At 47.4% G+C, this 21,070-nt stretch overlaps 1 protein-coding gene across 1 annotated transcript; it reads left to right on the forward strand.

Moving 5' to 3' along the window:
* Positions 1 to 15,455: 15,455 nt before the first annotated feature.
* On the forward strand, positions 15,456 to 20,111 carry LOC143277765 (uncharacterized). The gene is made up of 2 exons (XM_076582666.1): positions 15,456 to 15,737; positions 15,939 to 20,111. Exons 1-2 carry the CDS (start codon positions 15,456 to 15,458, stop codon positions 20,109 to 20,111), a joined length of 4,455 nt encoding a protein of 1,484 aa, XP_076438781.1.
* The last annotated feature ends 959 nt before the right edge of the window (positions 20,112 to 21,070 follow it).

The raw sequence follows: 21,070 nt of genomic DNA on the forward strand, positions 1-21,070 counted from the left end.
AAAGGAAAGCCAGGTAATCAGGACACAGTGATAAGAAGAAAGTGGTGAGTCATGATAAACTAGAAGTGAGATCAAATCCATATAGAGTACTGACACGAGCAATGCACAGAAGGCAGGCTGCAGAGAAACCAGAACACAGGAAACAATGCACAGAAGTCAGGAAATGATCTAGACAAGACAGAGCTTAAAACGAGGCAGAATTGCCAAGTCAATATTTTTTGAGGGGAGGCTGAGGAGACACAACACATGGAGGGAACTGATTACTGAATGATTAGGCAACTGGTTTGGACCAGTTTCACAGGGGATATTAAATGACGACACACACACACACACACACTTACTGCACACTGAATCGTAGTCACAGACTGCTCCAGCAATACAGTTCTCTTTGTTCTCCCCATCACACATCTGTCCCACCTGTATCTCTGCAAACAAAGTGGCTGTAATTATTTTTCCTCGTGAGTGAAACATGTTCACAAAACTAAATAAACCACGAAAAGGTCCCTTTAAAGGAACAGATTAGTTGGCATGAACATCAGTGAAATATTTTGCTATTTTTAACTCAAGGTCACTCCTACACTCAACACCCCTAACCCCCAACTCCCCCAGTGCTAGTCAGTTCTTATGGTTAAAACTTAAACTGATTTTTGGCACTTCTTCCTTTTCTCATGACTGCAAGACTTGGGTTTATTATCCCCCCTGTTACAATATATAATGCATCACAACCTTGGTTGGGTTTGTTATGTCTGTTAATGACAGCATGCTGATCGTACTTTTGCACGCTTGTGTGTTGTTGTCGTGTGGCTTTTCTCCTTGTGTTTTCTCTCATTGTCTCTTGTCCTCCAGGTCGATCACCTTTAATTTTGTTGCTCAGACTTCACTGTTTTCAGATCTGCAGCTTAGCCGTCGCTTTCCCAGACTGAAAGTTCAATGCTTTAACCATTTGGCTGTTTCACCTTGGGGAGGGGGAAGCGTTAGCGATCACGTTGCTGTAATTTAGATACAGACCATCAACTGCCCAGTCTTTCTGGTCTGATACATAAATCATGAGTCTCTTGTTGAAGCTCATCACAAAGGGTGCCGTGACCTTGTCGAGGATCCACTCTGAAGGACGCTTTTGGACATGTTGAGAGCAGGTCTCTCTCAAAACGATCAGTCAATGTCAGAGCCAAACATCGACCACGTCAAGTGATAGGACACCTGACGGAGAAAAAAAAAAAAAAAAAAAAAAAGAAAAAAAAAAAAAAAAGAAAGAAAGAAAAAAGGGGAAAAAAGTACTGCTTCAAAAATGAATGTGTCCATCCATACAGACATTGTCTCAAGGAATCGGAATGATTCAGCGCTTAAAGTTGGGTGTGGTGTTGACTGACTGAGTGGACGGCAGACTTGGCAGGGCTTCTCAGTACGGAGATTGCAGCGAAACTTGGCAGAGCAAACTGACAGGCTTAGTTTGCACCACTTTGACATCAACCACTGGACTTATAATCCAATCTGTTTATTCATTTATTTATTCATTTAATGCTTCGTCCTTTCCTTCATGGAAAAATGAAAACATCAGGGTTTAGATTTATTACTGAATATATATATATATATGTGTGTGTGTGTGTGTGTGTGTGTGTGTGTGTGTGTGCAGTGACAGACAATCTGACACAGAGACTCACTGCACTTGCTTGTGGCAGGATCACAGACCAGTCCAGTTGTACATTCAGAATCCTCAGCACACATTTTCCCAGAGATTTTACCTGAATACAAGGAGTAATAATAATAATAATAATAATGGATACTTATATAGCACACTATCCAGAAATCTGCTCTAGGTGCTTTACAAAAACGCTTTTGATAACATAAAACATTATATCTATGTTACATACACACACCAAAATGTGACCACACACACACACACACACGCACGCACGCACGTACGCGCACACACACACGCACGCACGCACACACACACACACACTGCATACATACATTTTAACATACATGTGTATCTAACAGCTACCCTAACAAATACGCACACATAGGCAGGCACAAACTTACATAAACACACGCACACACAATACACATTCATATACATGCATGTAGTTGTGGACCTGCCACAATTGAACTTATTGCTGAGGGAAAAGGTGAGTTTTGAGACGAGATTTAAAAGATGCGAGGGAATCAGAGTGACGGAGGTTATCAGGGAGCTTGTTCCACGTCTTTGGCGATTGAAAAGAAAACGATCTGTGTCCATAGGTCTTACTTCTGACGTGAGGTATCCTGAGAAGTCGAGTATCAGAGGAAGAACGGAGCTGGCGAGACGGGGTATAGATATGGATGAGTTCAGAAAGATACTTGGGGCTAGATCCGTTGACTGCAGAAAAGGTCAGAGTGGATAGCTTATAGTCTATTCGATCAGAAACAGGCAACCAGTGGAGAGACTGAAGGAGAGGAGAAACATGGTCAAATTTAGAAGCTATGCAAATGAGTCTGGCAGCGTTATTCTGAATTCGTTGGAGTCTGTCTAACAGGTATTTGGGAAGGCCGGCCAAAAGAGAGTTGCAGTAATCCAATCTTGAGAGAACCAGAGAGCATACAAGTGTCTTGGTTGCATCGGTTGAGAGATAGTGGCGGATAGAGCTGATTCTACGCAGTTCCAAATAGGCAACTTTACAGATATTCGAAATGTGCTGTTGGAAGGAAAGAGACTGGTCCAGGATTACACCAAGACTGCGAACAGAGGGAGAAAGTGAAACAGGTGTGCTATTGATCAGAACAGAGTCAGGAAAGGAAGGATGTTGACGAAACTTCTTTGGACAGGTTATCATCAATTCAGTCTTATCATCATTTAATTGCAGCTTGTTGAGAGTCATCCAGTCCTTTAGGCCAGCAATGCACTCCTGTGTTTGAGTCACCAGTGCATCAAATTCAGCTATGGAAGCCGACTGATAAAGTTGTGTGTCATCAGCAAAGCTCTCATGCGACATCGCATGATGACTGATGACATCCGACACAGGAGCCGCATACAGCACGAAAAGAACAGGACCTAGGACGGACCCTTGTGGGACACCATATTTCAAGGCAGATATTCTAGAGTATGTACCATTTACACACACTTTCTGTGTACGATCTGACAGGTAAGACGTGATCCATGCTAGTGCAGTGTCACGAATACCAAAGGAAGTTTTAAGTCTGTTCAAGAGGATAGAGTGGTCGATAGTGTCAAAAGCTGCTGACAAATCTAAGAGAGCGAGAACAGATATCTTATCCTCATCAAATCCCGAAAGCAAATCATTCACTATTCTAAGAAGGGCTGTTTCGCAACTATGACCACGTCTATAAGCTGACTGGTGGGAATTAAGTAAGCCATTCTGCTCCAGATGAGCTAAGAGCTGAGACAATATGATCTTTTCTAGCAGTTTTGATAAAAATGACAGATTAGAGACAGGTCGATAATTTTTCAAGCAATTATGATCCAAAGATGGTTTCTTGATGAGTGGACGTACAATAGCAGACTTGAAGCTTTCAGGGAAACAACCAGACAGCAAGGAAGAATTGATGACATGAGTAATATGTGGCAGTAGAACATCAATACATTCAACCAACAAAGAAGACGGGACAGGGTCAAGCTCACAGGATTTCGGACAAGCGCTCAGACACACTTTCTTCACAAAATCTTCAGTTACCGGTTGGAAACAATGTAAAACAGGACCACTGTACACGCGTTCTTGAACGGGTGAAGAAGGAGACACAACAGAGTCAAGCTTCTCACGAATGCATGATATTTTGCCGGTGAAGAAGTCAGAAAACTTTTGAGGGAGTTCCTGCGCCGAAAATGTTGTAGGGAGAGGAGTGTTTTTCATTTTACCTAGTAGATTGTTCGTAGCGTTGAAAAGCTGTTTGGCTGTGGTGCATGCAAGTATTTTAGAAGAGTAGAACTTTGACTTTGCCCTGTCAACAATGTTTGTTACATTATTCCTGGCTGTCTGAAAAATGTCCCTACTGATGGTCAAACTAGTGGCGCGCCAGTGCCTCTCAGCTCTTCTTCTCTCCCGCTTGGCCTCCAACAGCTCTGGTCCCACGGTGTTGTACCAAACTGTGTTCGCTCCGTCAGTGACAGTTATAATCCAGTCATAATAATCAGAGTTGCAGATAACCACAATAATCAGCATCATGACTGATTCATTATAGATTTGGTCAGCCATCACAAAACAGAATTTAAAAAAACACCCAACTAACAATGGGAGGAGGTGGGTGTTGGACTGGTGGGGTGGATGACCTTCACACAGAAAGTAAATCATAACCGCTTTTTCTAGGTATCTCTTCATGTTTGGATGTATTATATTTTGGATCAGTGAGAAAAAAAAAAATCAACTTACCTAGTAAGGCTATTTAAATTAAATGGCTGTTGATATAAAATATGAAAATGTATGTATCAAGTAATGACACACAAGAGCATTCCCTACTGATTACCGCTATACACGTTCTGACATTAAAAAAATGTCCATGCCTCACACAGCTGGGAATGGACAATTCTGAATGTCTCCTGTCTTGCCTTATTAGCATAGCAAAACATCAGACCACTGGCATTGGCCAATCTTTACTTGCCACTGAGGTTCCAAGCGCTATTTTTATTCCAATCTGGACTGAGTGATTTCACGTCTGACAATGGCCTCCCAGGTTCAAACACGTTATTCTCGAAAGAGACAAGAAAATCGTGCTTTCAGCTTTTACTAGATCAAATAAATGGCTTTGCTATGGAAGGGGATGGAGAATGGAGTTATTTTAGGCCATCAGAGGGGTGGGAGTGAGGGGGGTGTGTGTGTGTGGGGTGGGGGGGGGGGCAACATGTATTGGACAGTGAAACTGGTGTGAGTGACAGGGGAAGGGGGAGGGGCAGTAGATGTGGCAAGTGACAGGCAGTCGGAATGGAGAGGGTGATTGGTGGTGAATATGTTAATGAACCACTGGCTGTTGAAACAGAGGAAGGGTTTGTTTGATTGTTGTTTTTTGTTGTTGTTTTTTTCCAACACTTCCAACATACATGGTGCAAGACACACACACACACACAAGTTACAAGACATGACAGACCACGCCCCCCACCCTCTTGAGTTGACATAAGTCAACTTACAGTTTGTAAACACTCCCATTCAATCACCATTTATGGGATTCTAATAGCGAGTTTTGTGAAAACAATGCTTTTTTCATGAAAAGTGCAGACTTTGCATATATACATTTTATACCACCCTCACAATTTACGTCATGAAAAAAAAAATCATTTTTTACCTCCTGCTGTAAAGAAAACATTTTGGAAGTTAGAGTTATGAAACAGTGTGCTGTCTTTAATCAATACCTCAACAATTGTGTGTACACATTTCATGGGACTGTGTTTTCTCGTTATTTTTTAAGGATTAAAAAACAAAACAAAACAAAAAAGCACCTATACAAATGCCCGGTACACAGAGGAACCAATGCTTACAAATTAGCTAGTAATGAAAAATAAATTTGGATTCACAGAGGTGTTATCGGACATAAAATTGATTTTATCAGTATCAGTAGCTCAGTCCATATACGCTACACCACATCTGCCAAGCAGATTCCTGACCAGCAGCTTAGTCAGGCCTTGAGAGAAAAAAAAAAGTAGAAAAGATAAACAAATAAAGAAGGAAATGAATACTTGGATCAAATTAGAAAAGAAAAAAAAAATCAAATCACACATAAATGCATACATACAAACATACATACATACATACACACAAACACAGACACATGGACAATTTGGAACACAGGGTTAAATCACTGACTTTCGATGGCGTGCACATGGACCAAAGATGACAGATTTGACATTGATTGACATTTTTCTGTTCCAGACTGCAGGCAATCCTGAAGATTGGATTTCTCAATGTATTGATATGTAATTCTGGTTTTAACACGTCTCTCTTGGCACTGTGCTGACTGAGAAGCTCCATCAGCTGTACTCACTCATGTGGAAAGAAGAGACGATCCCCCAGGATTTCAAAGATGCATCTATCATTCACCTGTTGTCAGGTCAGGTCACTAGATCTGCTACTGGTAACCTGAAATCCAGTACAACCTGTTCAGGGTCGGATTGCCGGCGACTAAACCGGCACTCTCACCACTCCCTTCCGGGACTGGTGAGGCGGGTGGCTAGACACCCTTATGGAATTAAAAACGAGATCCATAAAAGGGCGTCGGCTCAGGAGAGCCACCGACGGCCATCTAGCTCCACCGTGCTGTGTGCATGCCACACACAGTTGGCCCCCGGGGTGTGTCTACCCATGCATGCGAAGTCTGGATCCGGTAGAATCTGCGGAAGAAACCTAACGGAAGGCGGATACAGCAACGCACTGTGGAGTGCAGAGAGCAAGATGAGACACCGAAAGGATATCTTGGTCATCCACTGCATCCGTGCTCATCCTCCAGTTGTCTCGACTTAGTCTTGCCACTGGAAATTGGTGGACCCGGACGAGAGAGTGAGGTCGACGTTGCGCAACTCCTCTTCACTTTAAACAAACTCATCGCGCAAGTCATCAGTCATCCATACTGACCTTTCATCCTTCATCATTTCATCACCCCCAAGTCCTGTGGCGACAGGCAAGCGACGAAACGACAGGTGTGGGTACACTGGCAGTCGCAGTCGCAGACCTGCACGCAGGCGGCTCAGGCCATAGGGTCGTTCTTCATCGACAGGAGCAGCGATGGAGCTCGGCAGCCGTCTGAGCGTCTGAGCAGCCCTCTTTAGGAATGCACTGCTCACCTCCCTGGCATGAGGAAGGGGCTAGAAAAGGTGCCCTAAAAATTGCCTGCTCCATATCGCCCTGGCCAGCATACCGCGGCTGGCGGGGACCCTACATCAGCGGTCGAAACAAAGAGAAAGAAAAGAAAAAAACAAGGATCGTTCCTCTCACCATTGGTGCTTGGAACATAAGGACTCTCCTGGACAGAGATAACGTGGACAGACCCCAAAGGAGAACGGCACTAGTTGCATCCGAACTCGCCAGATACAACATCGACATCGCAGCCTTGAGTGAGACTCGGCTTGCAGGCGAAGGTGAGCTCTGTGAACGGGGATCTGGTTACACCTTCTTCTGGAGTGGACGAGGAAGCGAAGAGCGACGTGAGGCTGGCGTTGGTTTTGCAGTAAAAACAGCACTTGTCAGCAAGCTAGCAGGAATCCCAAAGGGAGTCAACGATAGGCTTATGACCATGAAACTCCCACTGGCATCTGGCCAGAAGCACCTCACCATTGTCAGTGCCTACGCCCCAACCATGACCAACCCGGATGAAGTGAAGGCGAAGTTCTACGAGGACCTTCACTCTGTCATTGCTGCTATCCCTAAAGCAGACAAGCTCATCATTCTTGGGGACTTCAATGCTAGAGTTGGCTCTGACTACATCTCCTGGGATGGAGTGATTGGAAAGCATGGTGTGGGCCACTGTAACCCAAATGGATTGCTTTTGCTTCAGACCTGTGCAGAGCACGAACTGCTGATAACCAACACAGTTTTCTGCCTCCCTACCCGTAACAGGACGTCATGGATGCACCCTCGCTCAAAGCATTGGCATCTCATCGATTACGTCATCGTCAGGAAAAGGGATAGGCAAGATGTACGTGTGACAAAGACCATGTGCGGCGCCGAGTGTTGGACAGACCATCGCCTTGTAGTCTCGAAGCTGAATATTCGAATCCAGCCCAAGAGACGCCCCCAAGGCCAGAAGGCTCCAAAACGGCTCAACATTGCTCAGCTGAAAAATACCACCATCAAACAGACCTTTGTGGAGCTGCTGGAAGATCGTCTGGAATCCGCCTCTCTGGACAACCAGAATGTGGAGTCTGACTGGAGGACCCTGCGTGAGATGATCTATAGTACAGCTTCAGAGATCCTGGGACCCATGACCAGAAAGCACAAAGACTGGTTTGATGAAAACTGTGAGGAAATCAAGCAGCTTCTGGATGAGAAACGCCGTCTGCATCAAGCCCACCTGAGCAACCCAAAGTCCACATCAAAAAAGGATGCGTACAATGCCATCCGCAGGACTGTTCAGCAAAAGTTACGTCAGATGCAGGATAAGTGGTTGAGCGACAAAGCCGATGAGATCCAGGGATATGCTGACAGGCACGATATGAAGAGGTTCTATGATGCCTTAAAAGAAGTCTACGGTCCCACATCCTCAGGATCATCCCCCCTCCTCAGTGCAGATGGGAATACCTTGATCACCGAGAAGGAGAAAATTCTCAAACGCTGGGCTGAGCACTTCAACAGTGTCTTAAATCGCCCTTCCTCCATAAATGATGAAGCCATAGACCGGCTCCCACAAGTCCCCATCAACGAAGCACTGGACGATCCGCCAACACTTCTTGAGACCCAGAAAGCAATCCGTCTGCTATCCAGTGGCAAAGCACCTGGCTCAGACTCCATACCAGCAGAGGTCTACAAGGATGGAGGCACTGTGCTGACTGAGAAGCTCCATCAGCTGTACTCACTCATGTGGAAAGAAGAGACGATCCCCCAGGATTTCAAAGATGCATCTATCATTCACCTGTACAAGCAAAAGGGGAACCAGCAAGCCTGTGATAACCATCGGGGCATTTCCTTGCTCTCTATCGCAGGCAAGATACTTGCCAGGATCTTACTAAACCGCCTCACAGCACACCTTGACCAAGGTCATTTGCCTGAGAGCCAATGTGGATTCCGGAAAGAGCGCGGAACCACCGACATGGTGTTTGCTGCAAGGCAGCTGCAAGAGAAATGTCAGGAGCAAAATGCTGCTCTGTTCTCCACCTATGTTGACCTCACTAAAGCCTTCGACACCGTGAGTAGAGAGGGACTGTGGAAGATCATGGCCAAGTACGGATGCCCTCGGAAATTTATTTCCTTGGTCAGCCAATTCCATGAAGGCATGCAGGCTCGAGTCCAGGACAATGGTGAAACATCTGCTGCTTTTCCTGTCACAAATGGTGTCAAGCAAGGCTGCGTCCTGGCTCCAACACTGTTCAGCCTCATGTTCTCTGCAATGCTTACTGATGCCTTCAGAGATGGCGATGTTGGAATTGGCCTAAAGTACCGAACAGATGGCAAGCTGTTTAACCTCAGAAGGCTTCAAGCAAAAACGAAGGTCACGACAGACATCATCAGAGACTTTTTGTTTGCTGATGATTGTGCCCTCAACGCTGGATCTGAAGCTGACATGCAACTCAGCGTGGACAAATTTGCCACTGCCAGCAGGAACTTCGGCCTTACCATCAGCACGAGGAAAACTGAAGTTCTCCATCAGCCAGCCCCAGGGAAACCCCACGTTGAGCCCAACATCACAGTCAACGGTCAGAGACTCAGTGTGGTGGAGCGGTTCACATACCTTGGCAGCACACTGTCACGAAATGCGACCATCGACAATGAAGTGAACGTCAGGATTGCAAGAGCAAGCGCAACTTTTGGTAGACTCTATGCAAATGTCTGGAACAGAAGAGGCATTGGTCTTGAGACCAAACTAAAGGTGTACAGAGCAGTAGTTCTCCCCACACTACTGTACGCCTGCGAAACTTGGACAGTGTACCAACGACATGCCAAGAAGCTGAACCACTTCCACACAACATGCCTAAGGAAACTACTGAACATCAAGTGGCAAGACAGGACCCCAGACACGGAGGTGCTTGCAAAAGCCACCCTTCCCAGCATCTTCACCATCCTGATGCAGTCCCAGCTACGCTGGGCTGGACACGTGGCGCGCATGCCAGACCATCGGCTGCCCAAAAGGCTCTTCTATGGCGAGCTGCAACAAGGGAAGAGATCACACGGAGGTCAGAAGAAGCGCTTCAGAGATACTCTGAAAGTCTCTCTGAAAGCGTTTGATATCAACCCTGACTCCTGGGAGGAATCTGCAGCGGACCGTGACAAATGGCGCACTGCTGTGCACAAAGGTGCCAAGTTGTGCGAGGCCAAGAGGACTGCTGCAGCTGTTCAGAAGAGGCAGGCCAGAAAGTCACGGGCAAACAAGCTCCCTGACAATGATATGCCTGTTCTTGTCTGCCCCAACTGTCAGCGAACATTTCGTGCGCAGATTGGACTATTCAGCCATCTGCGCACTCACAGATAGATTCATGAGCATCCCCCCCCCCCACCACCCTCCCCCCATCCCCCAGCTGGATGACAACGATGGTCATCATCGATCTCGATGGACACACACACCTTGCTAGCATGATGTATGAAAAATAACCAAATGGATGTCCAGCACACCAAACAAAATGTGACGTGCTGGCAAGGTGGCAGAGGAAGAATCACAGTAATTACGTTCCTATTCCATTGTTTAACAGGGAAATTTTTAAAAGAATTTTCATGAAAATGACCGATTTTCAGTGGCGTGTGTGTATGTGTGTGTGTGAGCCTGGAGAACGACAACATACATGCATACGTAGCGCGTGATGAGTTATTCGGTGATGAACCACGTGTTGAATGACAAGTAGATCTCTTTTATCTATATGGCTGTTCGTGATTATTTTGTACGAACTGATGATGCCTTTCCACCAAGCATTAAGCAAATAAAAATTGAGCCTTCCTTTCCTGCTAATACCAAGTTATCACAACCTATTGATGTAATCCATAGTGTAGTTTCCCGTTGAGAATTTACACCACACTTACCCAAGTCTGGATTCAGGAACTGACGTCTACTGGCTGATGATACTGTCACATTATTTTCTTTTGTATTGATCCGTTTTTTTTTAATTTTTTATTTGCTTGTTACAGGTGATACAGACAAAATAAGCAGTCTATGGCGATGTCAATTAATTTCATTGGGAAGGAAGAAAAGATTCACATATATCACATGTGCAAAATGAAAACAAAACAGCCAAGAGAATAGTTGAAACGTCCTTTTGGGCGATTGTACGTAACAAGTACAAACCTACACACTGAGTGTGAAATACAAACGCCTTGCTATGCCTGGAAACAGAAAGTGCACTGACTGCAGGTGAAATCCCTTGTGTCCGGGCTGAAGCCAGGCTGACACTGACACAGACCAGTGTCCTGGTTACACTGGGCCAGGATGGCATAGCAGCCTTGCTCCCTGCACTTCCCACCAACCCGACCTTCGTCCGGCACTTGACACACAAGAACACGTTTTTTTTAGGACATGGATGAATAAAGAAAAAAAGAAAGCACAGACGAAACATTGTGTAACATTAACATGGGCAGACAAAACATTAGAATGTTCTTGTGACAGGGATGAAAAGAGAGAGGAGCAGACAAAACATTAGAGATCGATACTTTCACGACATTCCAGAATGATAAAGAATTCATCACCCACAACAAACCTGTTGTCTCAACTGCAAGGAGCTGTTTTAGTGTTGATGCCAGGCTGTCTTGAGACAACCCCCAAGAAATGTGTTTATATACATATCACATCTGGATTATTGGATATGTCAAGTCATGCAATATTTCATGCAAAAAGTGTTTTGTTGTTTTCCTGGGAAACTGACTTTTCCAAAACGAATGACACATCTGTACACACAAGTTTGCACATTTCAGACGATGTACAAAGAGGTGTTGATGAGCATGTTTACTGATGCATGGGAGCGCGCGCGCACACACACACACACACACACACACACGCGCGCGCGCGCGCGTGCGCGTTGGGGAACGCATGCGCATTCTTATACAATCCTTACCACAAGTTCCGTTTTTCTGCTTGCTGACACCTTCAGAACACACACATGTACCGTTGTCACAACGTGACCCCGCCACACATTCACTGTCAGTATTGCAGGTTCCACTGGGTCTGACTTCTGTGGGCATCAAAACATGTTTTGGAATGAAATCAGTGGAGACAGCAGGTAATGTCTGATTATCTCCCATATAGCGGTTTTTTTTTGTTTTTGTTTTGTTTTTTTTTTGTTTTGTTTTTCCCCCAAAGTGTTTGATCTGAAAAGTGACTAGGTGATCCGTTTAGTGAGACATTTCAATTATGTAACAACAATACTCAGATTAGGCATTTCAGAATTAGTGGTCGATAGTTTCTACAACTGTAGAATATTTGTTCCTTAAGCGAAGGCTCACAAAACAATGACATACAGTTCGTTAGCTACCGTTTTGTTACAAAGAACACCCAAGGACAAAAAAAAATCAAAGACATCCAAAATGATATAATCAAACCTTTCAGTTAATGTTTTTATTCGAAAGGTTTTGCGTGGACAAATGAAGGACAATCATGCATAAAATGATCACTAAAATCAACTTACTGCATCGTTTCAGCGAGTCAAACATGATCACTAAAATCAACTTACCGCATCGTTTCAGCGAGTCAAACATAATCACAAAAATCAACTTACTGCATCGTTTCAGCGAGTCACAAACGGTGCCTTGTTTACAGTGTAACGGTTCACCCGAACAGTTGCCGTGCACGTTGAAACCTGATGATATCAGAAAAAAAAGCATGTTGATACTAAACTATAAAATGCAAAAGCAAGAACAAAACAATACAAAAAGAGTATTTGAAACGTAGACACACACACACACACACACACACACACACACACACACACACACAGAGAGAGAGAGAGAGAGAGAGAGAGAGAGAGAGAGAGAGAGAGAGAGAGAGGTATGCATGATGGAGTCTCCCATCGGTCCAACGGATGAGTAGGCAAGCAGGCTTATCTGTCGGTGTGTGTCCTCATATGGGAGAAGAGGCCGATTCTGGATTCACAGCACTTCCCACAGGTGTTGCAAGGGAAAACGTCTCCAGAAGTTGAGCCCTGCTTCCTTCGCTCACGCTTCTCCTTAATGGCCAGCATTCTCTTGTTTTCAAACGTCTTTATGCCACAAGAGCACGGCATCCTCCAGCGATCCTTTTATCTCCCCTTCCCCATGTGGGGAGAGCAGTCCACTTACAGAGCAGTGCTGTCCCTAAAAAGGGCTGCTATGACACTGTGGGAGGATACGGGCGCTGTATCTGCCCCAGTCTACGGCGGACGACCATCACCCCACAGCCGCCTGCATGCAGAGTCGTGACTAGGAACTGCCAGCAGCATCCTCTGCCTGTCCCTGTTACCACTTCTCCATCGCCGCAGGGCTTGGGAAAGCTGGGTGTTGAAGGGCTAGCTCGTCGTTCCGACATTAGCCTGGTTGCCTGACCAGCACAGGTGACTTTTTTTTTTAGTGAGGAGGAGTTGTGCAGTCCCTTCCCCACTCCGACGCTCACAGTCCCACAGGTGCAGATACTGCCACTTGTAGGACAGCCTCGGCAGGTGCAGGTTTTTTTCTTCGGAGCTCCGTCTCCTAGGGGGACTTCCAGCCAAAGATAAGAGCTCCCCCTGCCCTTTGGTCATCCTCTTCCGCCTTCACAGCCTTTGGGAAAGGTTTCCTCCTCCACCTGGTCCGTCGTTGGGAGACTTCACATGCGGCAGGTAGTACTGGGTTACATGGTACCAGTAGCAAGGGCTATACCCCTGACCTGACACATGGCTGCATGCATGGTAAGGTAAATACAGACACTGCTGAATTCTCGCGGTTCACATTATGTGGCACATCACGCTACTTACGGCAGATCCCATCCACGTCACAAACACTGTTGATCCGACAGTAGCCTTGTCTGTTTCCAGTGCATAGCTCTCCCTCTTCAATCACTGCACACATGTATTCCCCATGTGGAAAAGCTGCAGGTAGTACTTTAACATGATTCTCTCTCTCTCTCTCTCTCTCTCTCTCTCTCTCTCTTTGTAATGTATTGTCCACTTTGTTGATACTGATTGACGTGGTTGCCCAGGACCCCCACTACCCCACTGTCGCGTGCGACAGTGTAGCGTTGAAAAAAAAAAAAGAAAGAAGGAATTTGGGTCAACTTGACCCCTCGAATACGTCGTGATTTTCGCTGTTTGCTTTGTTTTGTTTTTCTTGTTCCCTTCTTTCTTTCTTTATTTCTATGCGTGCGTGCACATGTGCGTGTGTACGCACGAATGAGCGTGTGCTCCTTCCCTCCCTCTAGTCAGCTCAGGTTGATGTTTTCTTTTTTTTTTTGTGCATGCATATCTGCCGGTTGTTTAGCTCAACTACAAGTTTGATAAGGACAATTCATACGGAATCTACCTCGACGGGTCAGATCAACTGGGGAAGAACAGTGTGTTTTGCGGGCGTCGCGCCGACGGCCAAGAGTTTCACTTCGACTTGGCTCTAAACACGAACCTGTTGTCCGACGATTTTGTTGTGGGGTACTGGGGCGGAAATGGAAGCATGCATCGCAGCAAGGAATTGTGGGACCGGAAGAAGAGAGGGACCAACGGTCGTCAACGCCGCACTAGTCACTGTTCCTGCTCCATTCGTTTTGGAGTGAGGGGTTGTTTTTTACCGATTCAGTTCGGGTTTGGGGCCTCCAGTGCCACTACATTTCCTGGGTCCATGTCCGACCAGGAGGTCTGGAATTACGTCCTAGTTCCAGGGATTTAATCTCCCGTATTATTTTTTTTTCACGAGCTCTTGAGCTCTGAAGAGTGGTCCGCCATTGTCCTGGACATCCACATCCTTCCCTGCACCCGTGATACCCTGAGACTGTCACAGGGGTGTCCCCAACGTATACAACTGCCGCTTTACACCCCATCTGTCTACAGAAAGACTAGAACTCCCAGTGGTTGCCTGCATCGTGCGTTGTTTGTGACAAGGACCTGTGTGTTCGGAACTAATGCGAGTCGTACATGGACGGTAGAGGATGCGTGTGTATGTGTGAGAGCAGTGCATAAGAGGGGTGAGTGTACGTGTTCGAGCGAATGTAATTTACTCATTTATTTTTCCCTCATTCCCACTTATGATGTGGCAATTTGAATTAGCGGGTTAGTAAGTTTGGGGAGTGGAGGGGGTATTAAGGGAAATAGTTAGGCCCCACTGCTGTTTTGGTTGTCAGTATATCCGTGTGAGTGAGTGAATAAAGTGTGGTATTATGTACAAATTCTTGGTGTTGGCTGCATTTAATTGAGCGTGCGAGGATCCGGAGACCCATTTTTTCTTAAATTTTCTTTTATTAGATTGCGCGGGGCCTGTCGGGTTGTAGGTGGGTCCTCAACCTCGACCGGTCACGTGACAATTTTTGGGGGCTCGTCCGGGATCTTCCGCTTCCCGATCGCCGCTCGCAGCTTTCACTAAGTAGTTTGTATTATCCAGGTTATTTATTTATTTTGTAACTGGCAATGTTTTGTTTTTTATTATATGTGGGAAGCTAGAGTGGGAAGTTAACAGTATATATATATATTTTTTTTTTTTTTTTTTTTTTTTTTTTTTTTTTTCACTCACTGGGGTTTAGGGTGTCTATTCCACGGGGGGTACCCTGTATCTACACTGACTGCTCCTCATAAACAGTTTTTGAAGAACACAAGGGGTGATAGCTATTCGTAGTGGTAACTCAGCATTTCCGTGTTTAACTTCTTCATAATCCCCTGGTTTTGTTTGTGCATAGTGTCAGGGTCCGTTACGATGGCTTCCAAGTATGTCATGGGAAAAGATCCATCCCAAGGACCGGTTACAAGGTCAGCCACGGCCTCAGGCAAGAAAGAAGTGGTCGTTGTCGGGGAGGATTCTCCCTTTCTGAAAACTCTGGGCCCTGGCTCAGGAATTTCTCAGCAGTCCCCTAAGTGGATCAAGGAGATGATGGAGGCACAGTATAACACTCCTCCAGTCACTTCCACAGTGGTTTGGACAAATGTCACCACTCCTGGGGGAGCTTTTACAGGCCCAAGGTTCCCCAGTCCTTCACAGGTACGTTCTCAGATAACTACCTCAGGCACTGGGTACGTCACTGGCACTCCTGGGGTTATGACCTCACGGGTTTCAGAGTCTAAAACGCATGATAATACCTCCGTGGTGGGGGGCGACGTTACATCCCTCATTCTGTATTTGGAGAGAAAGGAGGAGATGCGTCGACAAGATGAGGAGAGGAAAGAAGAGATACGTCGACAGGAGGAGGAGAGGAAGGAGGAGATACGTCGACAGGAGGAGATGGAGCTCCGGCAGTTAGAGCGAGAGAGATTTGAGCTTTTGGCTCAAAGCCTTGCTCAGCGGCCTAGCCGAGAGGAGTCCCCGGCAGCGAGACTGCCCACTTTCGCCCCTCCAAGGCTGACTCTTCCTGAGTTACGCCCAGGCGACGATGTTGACGATTTTTTAGATCATTTCGAAGCAGTCGCTGACTCCTATAACATGGCAGAAGAGACTCGATCACTTTACTTGATTAGTTCCTTGACAGGAAAGGCCCGGGAGGCATTTAACAACTTACCTCCGGAGAGTTCTTATACTGATCTGAAAGCGGCGCTTCGCCGTCAGTTCAGGATATCCCCTGAAGCTTACCGTAAAAAGTTTAGGGAGATACGCAAAGCCGGAAGTGAGTCCTTCATCCAGTTTGGGATTCGTCTTAAGCGCACGCTCGAGCACTGGGAAACCATGTCCGGAATGGCACTGAGGGACTTGATTCTCATTGAGCAGTTTCTCAGCACTGTGACAGACGACCTGGCTGTGTGTATCAGGGATGAAGGCCTTAGAACGTTCCAGGAAGTCATAGAGAGGGCCGAACGCTTTGCGGAAGCCAGAAGGGGAATCAGGGTCTTCAAGACCAGTGCAGGTTCTCTAGGTGGGGGACTCAAGTCTTCGCCCATGCCGAAGCGTGGGAACCTAAGCTATTCTCAGCATCCGTTGGCTGAACAATCACCGTATTCAGTTGTTCCGCCTCGTGGCAGCATGGCGTCTGCCCCTAAGTCGGCCACTGCACCGGGTAAGGGGGGCAATCAGTGTTTTTATTGTGGTGATGGGGGACATTACAAGCGCGACTGTCCAAAGTTAAAGAGAGACCGGAGGCAACAAGCGGCAGTCGGCCACACACACGAGAGTTGCGCTTTAGCAACTGTACCTGTGTTCAGCGCTGAACAACAAGGTGACCAAGGAGGAATGGGGCCTACCTGTTCTGTGTTTCTCAGCCTCGTAGAGGATCGAATAGTCGATTCTATTCGAGACTCTGGCGCTACATGCACTTTCGTTGACGAGAGTGTGGTACCTCCTGACGCCGAGAAAGGAGGAACGTGTCAGGTGACTGGAGTTGAAAAGTCCTTCAACGCTGTCCGTCCTTATGTTAAGGTACAGGTTGCTACACCGTACTTTAAAGGAGCTGTGTGGGCTGTGGCACTCCGGAATCCTGCATATACACTGCTCATTGGTAACAACGTGCTTTTCGCAGACGGTACACGACAAGGGGTGTCGACACAGCTACCCAGGGAGGTGCTGGCAGCAGTAACCACACGAGCGATGGCAAGGGATCAGGCGCCCGTCTTACAGCCTACTCAGGGACCGGTGACAGACACAGTAGCTCTCCACACAGATAGGGAGACCGTCCGTCGTCTTCAGGCCAGAGACCACACCCTGCAGCAACTGAGACAAGCGACAACTCCCAATATCAACACAGAACGGGAGGGTAAGGCATCTTACACAATGCACGATGGTCTCTTGTTCCGTGTGTTCCACAAGAACGGGGAGCACCTCAAGCAACTGGTGGTACCTCTGGGCCTCAGGCGCACTGTTCTCTCCCTAGGGCATGACATACCCATGGTGGGGCATTTGGGAGTTCGGCGGACACAAGAGCGAGTGTGGCAACACTTCTACTGGCCTGGCATGTGCAAGGATGTACGCCAGTACTGTCGGTCGTGTGACGTCTGTCAGCGTACTTCTCCGCGTGGTAAGAACCAGCGTGTGCCGCTAGGTACTGTCCCTCTTGTGTCAGAACCCTTCCAGAAAGTGGGAGTGGACATCGTAGGTCCAATCACTCCAGCCTCTGCGCGGGGCAATCGTTACATTCTGGTGGTCGTTGATTACGCCACACGTTACCCAGAAGCCGTTGCGTTGAAGGGAATCGATTCTGTCACAGTTGCAGACGCACTGTGGCAAATGTGGACCCGAGTGGGAGTACCCTCGGAGGTACTCACAGACAGAGGTACCCAGTTCACAAGTGACGTGATGGCTCAGGTAAACCGGTTGTTGGGGATCCATGGCAGAACTACGACTCCGTACCATGCACAGGCAAACGGTCTTGTAGAGCGTTTCAATGCCACCCTGAAGAAAATGATCCAACGCCTCTGTATTGAGAAGCCCAAGGATTGGGATCTGTTCATTCCAGCCGTCCTGTTTGCGTTCAGGGAAGTGCCACAGGAGTCCCTGCGGTTTTCTCCCTTTGAGCTTCTGTATGGCCGCACGGTCAGGGGGCCCATGGCTCTTTTGCGCCAGCTGTGGACCAAGGAAGCGTCATCGCCTCCAGAAACCCTCACGGAGGTAGAGTACGTGGTGGATCTGCGCAATCGGCTGGAAGAGACCTGCAGGCTGGCACGAGAGAACCTGCAGCAAGCAGCCACCAAGTACAAGCGACAGTATGATAAAAAAGCCCGTGAGCGATGGTTCGAGGTAGGAGACGAAGTCTTGCTGTTCTTACCAGAGAAAAAGAACAAGCTCCAAATTGCTTGGCAGGGCCCCTACAGGGTGATAGAGCGGGTGGGCGACTGGGATTACCGTATTGCGGTCAAAGGAACCCCACGACTCTATCATGCCAATCTGCTGAAGCGGTACACCCGGAGAGAGGAGTGTTCCGCAGCTGTAGCCCCAGTGGTCATAGAAGAAACAGAAGATGACCACACAGGCTCTTTCAGCTCACAGGGGATTCCACTTCTACCCCTGCAAGCAGAAGAGACATGGAAAGATGTCTCTGTCCACACAAACCTCACTTCTTCACAGAAGCAGGAAATCATGGATATCTGTCAGAGTGCTAGTGGCGTTCTCACCGACCTTCCCCTCAGGTGCACCGTGGGGGAGTGTGAGCTGGTTCTGGAGGACATTACACCAGTACGAGTCCGCCAATACCCACTGCCCCACTCACAGTATGACGTAATCAGAGAGGAGGTCCAATCCATGCTGAAGATGGGAGTGATTGAGCCTGCCACGTCACCTTACTCTGCACCCATCGTATTAGTCAAAAAGAAAGACGGGAAGGTTCGCTTCTGTGTGGACTTTCGCCGTCTCAACCGGGTACTACGCTTTGATGCAGAACCGTTGCCCGATGTCAACCAGATTTTTGCAAAGCTGAGCCATGCCAAGTACTTTTCTAAACTCGACTTAGCTAAAGGGTATTGGCAGATACCCATGAAAGAGAGTGACCGACCCAAGACCGCATTCACGACGCCACAGGGTCAGTTTCAGTGGCTGGTGATGCCGTTCGGGCTGAAAACGGCCGGTGCGATTTTTAGTCGCATCATGCGAAGAGTTCTGGGACCACTGCAGTTAGATGATGCCCATAACTTTATGGATGATCTGCTGCTGGCCACCGGTACTTGGGATCGTCACACCGAAGTTCTGCAGCAGATACTCTGCCGCCTACAGGAGGTACAGCTGTCGGCGAGACCTACTAAGTGCCAGCTTGGCTGTCCGCAAATCAGCTTTCTTGGACACCACCTCCAGGGTGGTCAGCTGCACCCAGAACAGGACAAGGTAGCAAAAATCCGGGAAGCACACCCTCCTGCCACAAAGAAGGAGCTGCGTGCCTTCCTTGGACTGGCTGGCTATTACATGCGTTTCGTGCCTAAGTTCTCAGAAACAGCCCTACCTCTGACCAACAAGACCAAGGGCAGTGAGCCCAACAAAGTTCTGTGGTCGGATGAGTGCCAGAAAGCCTTTGACAAGTTAAAAGAAGCACTCATCAACCCCCCAGTGCTGGTCCTTCCCGACCCTAGCAAAACATTTGTGCTACGGACAGACGCCTCAGGGTTGGGCCTTGGGGCCGTGCTTCTTCAGGATCACGGTGAAGGACTACAACCCATAGCTTTCGCCAGCAAGAAGCTCAGTGGAGCTGAACAGCGGTACCACACCATAGAGCAGGAGGCACTGGCAGTGGTTTGGGGTATACGGAAGTTCTATCCCTACCTGTACGGAAGGCATTTTGTGCTTGAGAGTGACCATCATCCTCTCAAGTATCTGCACCGTATCCGTCCCGTCAGTCGACGTCTCATGGGATGGGCTGTGGAGCTCCAGTCTCACAGCTTCACCTTCAGACACATCAAGGGTGTCGACAACTTGGGGGCAGACTACCTGAGTAGGACTGGGCAGTAACTGGAGGTTTGACTCATGCTGAGTCACTACACCGGGGTTGACCGGTGTGTTAGCCTTGTCCCACTGTTTCTCCATGCGATGCAGATTTAGCCCTAGCGGATGGTTGGAACGCTTGATCCGTTGGTCTGTTGAGCGGGGACGGTGCACAGCGTTTACCATTTCTTGTGTTTTGTTTCACATAATTATTTTACAATTCAAGTAATTGACGAAGCATGTCAACCGTGCATCGCTGTAAGTGTGAATCTCAGATTTGAGATCGACACTTTTAAGGAGGGGGGAAACTGTCGCGTGCGACAGTGTAGCGTTGAAAAAAAAAAAAGAAAGAAGGAATTTGGGTCAACTTGACCCCTCGAATACGTCGTGATTTTCGCTGTTTGCTTTGTTTTGTTTTTCTTGTTCCCTTCTTTCTTTCTTTATTTCTATGCGTGCGTGCACATGTGCGTGTGTACGCACGAATGAGCGTGTGCTCCTTCCCTCCCTCTAGTCAGCTCAGGTTGATGTTTTCTTTTTTTTTTCGTGCATGCATATCTGCCGGTTGTTTAGCTCAACTACAAGTTTGATAAGGACAATTCATACGGAATCTACCTCGACGGGTCAGATCAACTGGGGAAGAACAGTGTGTTTTGCGGGCGTCGCGCCGACGGCCAAGAGTTTCACTTCGACTTGGCTCTAAACACGAACCTGTTGTCCGACGATTTTGTTGTGGGGTACTGGGGCGGAAATGGAAGCATGCATCGCAGCAAGGAATTGTGGGACCGGAAGAAGAGAGGGACCAACGGTCGTCAACGCCGCACTAGTCACTGTTCCTGCTCCATTCGTTTTGGAGTGAGGGGTTGTTTTTTACCGATTCAGTTCGGGTTTGGGGCCTCCAGTGCCACTACATTTCCTGGGTCCATGTCCGACCAGGAGGTCTGGAATTACGTCCTAGTTCCAGGGATTTAATCTCCCGTATTATTTTT

Source organism: Babylonia areolata, chromosome 35 (genome assembly GCF_041734735.1).
Source record: "Babylonia areolata isolate BAREFJ2019XMU chromosome 35, ASM4173473v1, whole genome shotgun sequence".
In the NCBI taxonomy this organism is placed as follows: Eukaryota; Metazoa; Mollusca; class Gastropoda; order Neogastropoda; family Buccinidae; genus Babylonia; species Babylonia areolata.